General features: G+C 40.5%; 1 protein-coding gene across 1 annotated transcript in view; it reads left to right on the top strand.

Annotated features, from left to right (window-relative positions):
- The window catches only part of LOC104950667 (band 4.1-like protein 2), a 61052-nt gene that overhangs the window by 12042 nt on the left and 40821 nt on the right, over positions 1–8189 (top strand). Inside the window, 3 exon segments of the mRNA XM_010777215.1 lie at positions 4598–4812; positions 5407–5589; positions 6783–7049. Of these exon segments, the coding sequence (XP_010775517.1) occupies positions 4612–4812; positions 5407–5589; positions 6783–7049 (651 nt within the window). The 5' untranslated portion in view covers positions 4598–4611.

Below are 8189 nucleotides of genomic sequence, written 5' to 3'. Positions count from 1 at the left end.
CCCCTGCTAAATGATGAACCATCCAGACTCTCAGGTCTTCAGGGACTGGTCAGCTTTCTGTCCCCAGAGTCAGACTAAACATGGAGAAGCAGAGTTCAGTTATTATGCTCCAAACATCTGGAACAAACTCCCAGAAACCTGCCGGTCCGCTGCAACTCTGACTACTTTTAAATCCAGGCTGAAGACTTTTCTTTTTCCCGCTGCTTTTAATTGAACTATTCACATCTTAAACTGCACTGTAACTTTTATCCATGTATTTTTATTTTAATGTTTATTTTATTATCTTTTCTTTTTAATGACTGATTTTAAATGACATTTTCTTAATGTCTTTCATTTTTTGTAAAGCACTTTGAAATTGCCTTGTGTTGAAAAGTGCTTTATAAATAAACTTGCCTTCCCTAGTTCTGTTCTGATCACATGCGGTCAAACCAATGTGTCATGGTTGACGTGTGCACCATTGCAGAATGTGTATGTTATTCTCCACTTTTCCTGGAAAAGAAAGATAAAATATTCCCTATTAATATCCTTATTTTTTTAATTTAGAAAATCTTACATTTTAAAATTTAAATATTACATTCATTTTAGACCATTTTATTCTTGAAATACAGTAACCGTTTAGAAAAATGTGGAAAAGCTAGATCAGACAATACAGAAATTAAAAAACCTCTAAAAGTGTAAAGACTAAACTTACTAAAGAAGTCTACTGTGGACTACATCTGTTAGATCTGGGATGTCGTTTAACTCGTTATCAACATTTAGTTTTACAACAATTTGGCCTAAGTGGTGCCCAAAAACTGCTTGTGTGCAAAAAGGAAGACCCTGTTATTTCTGCATGTGATGTAGCCTCAGTGTAAGTCTGACTGATTGGGCATTGATTAACATGATAATGGAAGCATCAACAAGTTGTTGTTGTTGTTGTCTCAGAAATGATTGACACATTCTCCGTGTGAGTTCTCTTGCTAGTCATGTCGGCCACATGTGAGTGGCAGCGTGTCAATGATGTGATCGCTAATAGGATCAGATCTGTTGTGTTTGTGAGTGTGTGTGATTTTGAGCGTGGGGATCTTTAACTTTCTGCCTCAAAGTGCAGCCACGGCAGAAGCACCACATAGTTTAAGGCGTGGTTTAGGGGATAAATGCAGAGTAAAGCAGAGCACGCTACGGGGGCTTGTCTGGTGACCAGAACACACACACACACACACACACACACACACACACACACACACACACACACACACACACACACACACACACACACACACACACACACACACACACACACACATGGCAGATTATGGGGGTCCCACCGGATTAGTTTTCTGTGTCTGCTGCTCCCTAACAAGCACGTGCCCCAGACTCCTCTACACACACTCTCGCATATACTCATACGGAGCCATCAGGTGCTAATGTCATAGCTTGAGAAACAATACAAAAAGCTGAGGAACCAAAAATGTTTTAGCTATGGAATTGAACCAACTTCACATCTTGAGTTTTTCTCGTTACTACCATAGTTGTGGTTAAAAACGTCTGTTTCCCAAGCAGTATTCTATTTGTTTCTAGCAATACCCCCTCCTCACATTCCCACACTCACTCACAAGGGGAGATACCAGGAATACCCAGAGTCAAGGAGCTTGTAGAAGTTAAGGGTCTAATTCAATGGCCCTGCGAAAGAATAGTGGGCAATTTGTCTATAACTGTGTTGGGGTTTTAGGGATTTCAACTGGCAACTTTACCCGAGAATTTTTTTTCCCTAATCTGCAGCGTGCCAACGCCCAATAGTGTCCACGGTCGTTTGAACAGTAGCTGCTTTGTCTCCCAAACAGAAAACGCTGATACTGCGACTAACTGCTATTGTCCTGGAGTACACACACACGCACGCACACACACACGCATACACATGCACATGCACACACACACTCACACCCATCTATCCACATCCATCTATCTCTATCTCTCAACACACTGGCATAGTTAGAGGGAGAGATGCACAATGCATTCCAGAGATTACATTTTATGTTTTGCCCAGCAGGCCTCCAACACACACAATACCAAACACACACGCACTCTCACACACACTTTCCGTGTCCATTATTCTATCATCCATCTGTCCTCCGATGATGGCATAAAATGTATTCCAATGTAATAACTTAATCTTGTCCAGACTTTTTTCTGCCTCTTTTTAACAGTGTGTGTTTTCAAATGGGAGTCTTAGTGTCACATGGTCTTAATGCTGTTTCTAAGAATGTCATTAGTATTGCTTTCAGCAGGATTTGGGTGTCACACGGTTAAGTAGCTCTTCATAGAATTCATTAGGTTTCAGACATGAGTCAAGTAGTGTTTGTGTATATTAGGTGCACTTACTTTGGGTTTGACACAGAGGGGCCTTTACTGACTCACTGATAAACAAAATGCGGACAAGCACGGCATCTCTCTAGCTCTTACACCATCACTGAATTTCACAAGTCAAGCAGTTTGGTACTGGTGATGTCAGGAATGAATGTTGCCAGGGATACAAGCTGTAGAATGCGAAGTAGTGTTTGACCTCTTTTACCATTCCCGCACCATTTTGGCATAGATGTGGTGAACATTATCAGGAAGCTGAGATTCTGAAGTTTACCTTGAGATACAGCACTTTGTGTCAACTTGTTCGAGACATACATATAGAAATAAAGATTATTTAAAAAAGCTGTACAATTGCATAAAGGCTTATAATATTACAATGAAGGTATATGATGGTCATTCCCATTCTTAATTATGTCTAGTAATTAGTTTTAGCCATTTTTGAGTAGATTCCGTTTTATTATATAGATTAGTTAACAAATGTAACAATTTGAATGTATCAATGTATCAATTAAGACATTAAGGACATTAAGACACCAAGAATCTGAGAAGAACCCACAGAAAATATTATGCTGGGATTTTGTATCAAGAACTTACAAAAATGTGGAGACTTCTGCAAGACATCTAATTTCTGTGATTGGTGGTAAACTTTTCAGTTCTGTAAACTGCTCAGAATCCCCCTTATTGTAAATATAATTACGAAAGCCATTCCCTCTCTGTATGTGCTTTGTCTCGAGTTTGTAATTGTAAAGTTTCATCAGGCTGTGATTATCCAAGAGGTCAAAACAGCTCCATGTATACAGTGAGTTCAGGTTTCAAAACTGCTCTCAATACAATTAAACAGCTACTATGGGATAACATCATCACATAAGAATGCAGTTGTGCTCGGTGAACTCACAAGAGTCTCCAAGACCGCTTGGTGAACCCACTGTGGGGAAAGCAAAAATATCATTCTTTGCCCCAAACTTAGTAGGATTTCAATTTCAATATATTTTCTCTGATATGTCGAGGTGAGTGGGCCCCTTTTTATCCTTGGCTAAATGTAGCCTTTCTTTGGAGCATTGTTTTTCCTCCTTCTTGACAAACACTAGCTGGTTGGTACCAATGGAGCCCAAAGACAAAATGTCAGCTCTGCCCCCTGGCAAGCTGTATCATTTTTAAAAGGGTGAAATACGTTTTTGCATGTAGTCCAGAGTAAATCAACGATTCCCTTGGCAATATGTCCTGATAAGGGAAATCATTCTAATTTCCCAAAACCTCTCCCTTGATAATGTCTATCATGATAGGCATCTACAGATTTTGTGACAATTGTTGTTAAGCTGTGCCTTGCTTGAAGGCACGCTGGCACATAAAGGTCACATTCTTTGGGCGTTCATAATGCAACTACACTGTGAGAGCGTGAATGCGATCGAGTATAGGAAAATACCACAGATGTTTTCAGCTGTCCCAGGACGAGAAGAAAAATGCTGTCTTTCATCCTCTTTCCTTCCACTTTCACCACGCTCCCTGCCCTGTCTGCAACTCTGTCTGCAACTCTGTCTGCAACTGTGTGTGTGTGTGTGTGTGTGTGTGTGTGTGTGTGTGTGTGTGTGTGTGTGTGTGTGTGTGTGTGTGTGTGTGTCACTCCTTGTAACCAGCTGCTGACCCAGATGAAACTCGTTGTGTGACATAATGACATCCTCAACTCTTGTGTTCTTGTGTAAAAAGAGCTAACAACAGCTAATGTTTGAAACCGCCATGAGCTCAGGTGCAAACAGCTGTGAACTAGAAGGCTGCATTGAAAAACTGATAAAACTGACATAGATTTAATATATGTGTTATATATATTATATATTGTCTTTATCTTCCATTCTGTCCTCCTCCCATTTGAAGGGAAACATTCATGGCTCGGTAAAGAAAGAGACCATGTGGCTCATTTATAAAATATAGTCCAGACTCAAATGGAAGTTGCGTGCCATGAAAGATTTATATTTGTGCCAAATTCAGTGGAGCAGTCAGATTTTTCTCCATCTCTCTGTGATATACTGTACCAGTAGCCCAAAGATAGTGATATCATTATACTAAGTATAAAATAAAGATTGGAAACAACTTTTATTTTTAAAATACATTTTCCTTTTTGGGCATATACAGTATTACAGATCCAAGTAAAGTAGATCTTTTTTATTATTCCTGGTAAAAGTCTTAGTTTTTATAATTCTTTCTCCTGTAATACTTCAAATCTAATGCTTGTCCATCGCTCTCCTTCCTCGCTCTGCAGGTTGACGTGTCACCATGACGACAGAAGCGGGCTCTGAGACAGAGGTGAAGGAGAAAGCCGAGGAGTCAGCCGCTGAGACCGACCAATCGGAGAAGGCCTCAGAAGAAGCTCCGGAAGTGACTGCCGCCGAGGGAGAGGAGAAGGAGAAAGACGGGAAGGAGGGAAAAGGAATAGCTCGATACCTGCCAACATGGCTTAAGAAGCAGAAGTCTCAGGTAAAACCCTTACATACACCTTCTATACTTTACTCTGGTTTTATCTTCTAAAGTGTACTTCATTGAAGATAGCATGGCAAGAGATCGCTTTACAATGTTTTCTTTTTCCATTGGATTTTAGAATTTTAAAATACTTTTCATGTTTTTGTTCAGCAGTATCATCTCCACACATCACTTTTAGACATTTTGAAGCACAAAAACAATTGTCAGAAGTAAATATCAAACGTAATGCCATAAACAAACCACATCCAATCACAAAGCTTCTTGTCACCAACACTGGACTGAAGGCAAACTCGTGGCGGTGTGATGATTAGTTGGCTTTTTTGTCACTTTCAATGAGGTACACCCCTTTTCTAAGACAGGCAAAAGCTTCAGAAATGCACGAGTGTGGTATTTACTGACATGAGTTATGTCCTAAAACACAACATGAACATTTCGTTAGCTTATGTTACTGTTATTTCATTCATTTTATCTGGATGATAGAACCCAGAAGTTCTACAATGCTAACTCATTCCCGGATTACGGACTCATTCCGGCACACCTATATTTTGTTGGGTTTTAAATGTCTGTTTTTTTCTCCCCTTACTCTCAAAGACCTCCCCGACAAAGGAGGAGCCAACCAACGGGGAAAGCGATAGCAAGGACGCACAGGAAGAGGACGGGCCTGTCCCAGAAGTGAACGGTCACGCAGAGGAAGAGAACGAGGCAGTAAAGTCGGACCAAGTGAAGGAAAAAGAAGCAGAATCTCATTCCACAGCCAGCGCAGAAGACACCGAGGTACGGCTCATACGTAGCAAACGTAATAAGTACAAAGGGGTCTCCATCTAGTCTGCATGCAAGATCACACATGATAAAAGTTTTGGTTGAGGCATGATCGCTCACTATTTATTCTCCCAAAATATTGGTTATTAAACAACATGGATAGAACTGTGGAAGCAAAATGACAAACTAAACAAAAACATCCAATATATTTAAAACAAAAACATAGTTATTTACAGCAAAAATACCCTGTACTTGTTGGTAAAATGTTACTTTTTTTTTAGCTTGATGCGTAATAATTTGAATGTAAAATGGGATTATTAATACTACTTTAATATCTGTATGCTGGATATAAAGATAAAAACAGCAGCAGGCTATCGTAGCTTAGCATAAAATAATGGAAACAGGGGGAAACAGTTAGCCTGGCTCTGTCCAACTATAACAAAATCCACCTTGCCAACAATTGAAATCACACCTATTTAGATTTTATTTGTACAAATAAATGAATAGGTAAGCGGCTATTGTAGTTCACTGGGGTTAATGTTGATTTCCAATGTCAATATGAGAATATGCACTGCTGACAGGTTGCACATAATCATAGATGTTAATGGACCACACACAGCAAGCTGGTGAATGGTACTTTGCCTAAACAAATGTCTTCCTTTGTCAGTCCGACATATTGCTGCTGACACACACTCTCATTTTTAGATTTAACAATAAGCCAGTGTTGATATGTTGTTAGTCAAATAGCATCTCACACAATAGAAGGTACGCTGACAAACTCACAGCAGCACAGTCCATCTGTTTAAAACTGTTGCTCAGCCAAGGAGAGAGAGAGAGAGGCAAACACACGCACAGCCATTCTCCCTCTTACACACATGCACACGTAAACTGTTCCATCCAGTGATCACATTAAGCCACCCAGGCCCACCCAGTGACATCAACATTTCAGTAATCAGGCCAAAAGGAACGCCTGCAGATTCTAAGAGCAAATTCAGATTAGAAAAAGGAGAGTGATAGAGATAGCAGTACTCTCTCCTACTTCGTTTTGAACAAACGGTCACATTTTATATGATTTTTCTTTCACCACGAAACAAAAAGTGGCATTTGTATAGAAGATGGAGTGGTTTTTCAGTTGGAAACCATGTGTGTATCTGTTTTAACACAATTTATCTCCTTTTTTGACTTTGCAAATCGCTATCTCCTTCAAGCCTGCAAAGGAGGAGAAGGTGGAAGAGAGTGCTGAGAAAAGTCCCGAGGAGACCGCAGTGACAGAAGAAGGAGAGGGAGCGGAGGAGGAGGAGGAGAAGAAGGAGCAGGAAGGAGAAGGTGAAGCACAGGGAGAAGAAGGAGGAGGAGAGGAGGGCCATACATCTATTTTCCAGTCTCCTCTTCGACTGGTGAGGAAGAACAAGATGAAGCTGTCGGTGTGTCACGTGACGCTCCTGGATGGGACAGACTTCACCTGCGAGGTGGAGGTAAGACTCCACATTTCTTTGTTGATAGTCGCAACGTAGAGCATAAACATGGAGGAGAACAGAAGATGGGGAAGGTTTACTATTGGATAATATCTGCAGATTCTGAGCTCGTTTTAAATGTTTTATTGAGAAGAGTTGGATTCTCAGCATGCATGGCCTCAAGAGAAGTAACCTCCTTTTTAACTAGGGATGATCCGATCGCCAATTTTGGGGCCGGAATCAGTATCGGCCGATCTCCGATCGAGTGGGCGGGGCCTATGGGTATCTTCCATTTAAAGTGATGTTTAAAACTCAGTTCATGGGGCTCATTCACTGGTGTGTAATGAAGTACATTATTCAAGTTTACATTAACTTTGAATGATAACACGGTAGAAATGAGCGGAAGCGGCCGATCGATTGGAACATCCTTATTTTGAACAGTTAACATCAGAAAACAAAGGTCCTGTCTATGAACAACACCTATAGCCTGTTCTGTAGCCAAATTATTTACACACCAAATCTTTCTGCTCCATTTTTCTTTCTGCTCATTTCTCATCCTGTGGTCGATGACTACTGAGGCCTACTTTTTCCTCTTTCATAAACTGATCAAAAAGTATTGTGATTGGTGGTTTGCTATGCATGCAGAGCCAGCATGTCACTCACAAGAAATGTACTACAATATTAGTTATGGTCAATGACCGTGGCGAGCCGTGACTTTCATACCTAGGCCCTCTGACCCCCACCCCTTCCCTCAAAAAAAAAAATAAAGTTATTACGTCACAGCGTATACTTCAGCGGAATGTCAAAACAGCGGCCCGGGGTGCAACAAGCATCAATGAAAGCGACCCTCTACCACACAGAACAACACCTGTAAATAACCCAATTTGTGTTCTTTGAAATTGAAAAGGATATTGCATTGTGTTTGTTACTTTCGTTGCAGTTGTATGTCTTAAGTGTAATTTGGCATGCTTTTATATTTGAAGGCGAGTTTACGCTGTTGACAGTTGTTGTTGTTGCTATGGAAACAAGACCATTACTCTCTCGTTCAGTTACTATAGCTGGCCCTCTGTGAATTCATAGCTGGACGTCCAATCAGCTCCTGTCATCACCTCGCAGAGACAAGCTTCTTTCATTTAACACTTCACATTCAAACAAACTGAA

Source organism: Notothenia coriiceps, unplaced genomic scaffold (genome assembly GCF_000735185.1).
Source record: "Notothenia coriiceps isolate Sejong01 unplaced genomic scaffold, NC01 NC01_scaffold00000339, whole genome shotgun sequence".
Taxonomy (NCBI): domain Eukaryota; kingdom Metazoa; phylum Chordata; class Actinopteri; order Perciformes; family Nototheniidae; genus Notothenia; species Notothenia coriiceps.
This window is presented reverse-complemented; position numbering and strand designations above follow the sequence as displayed.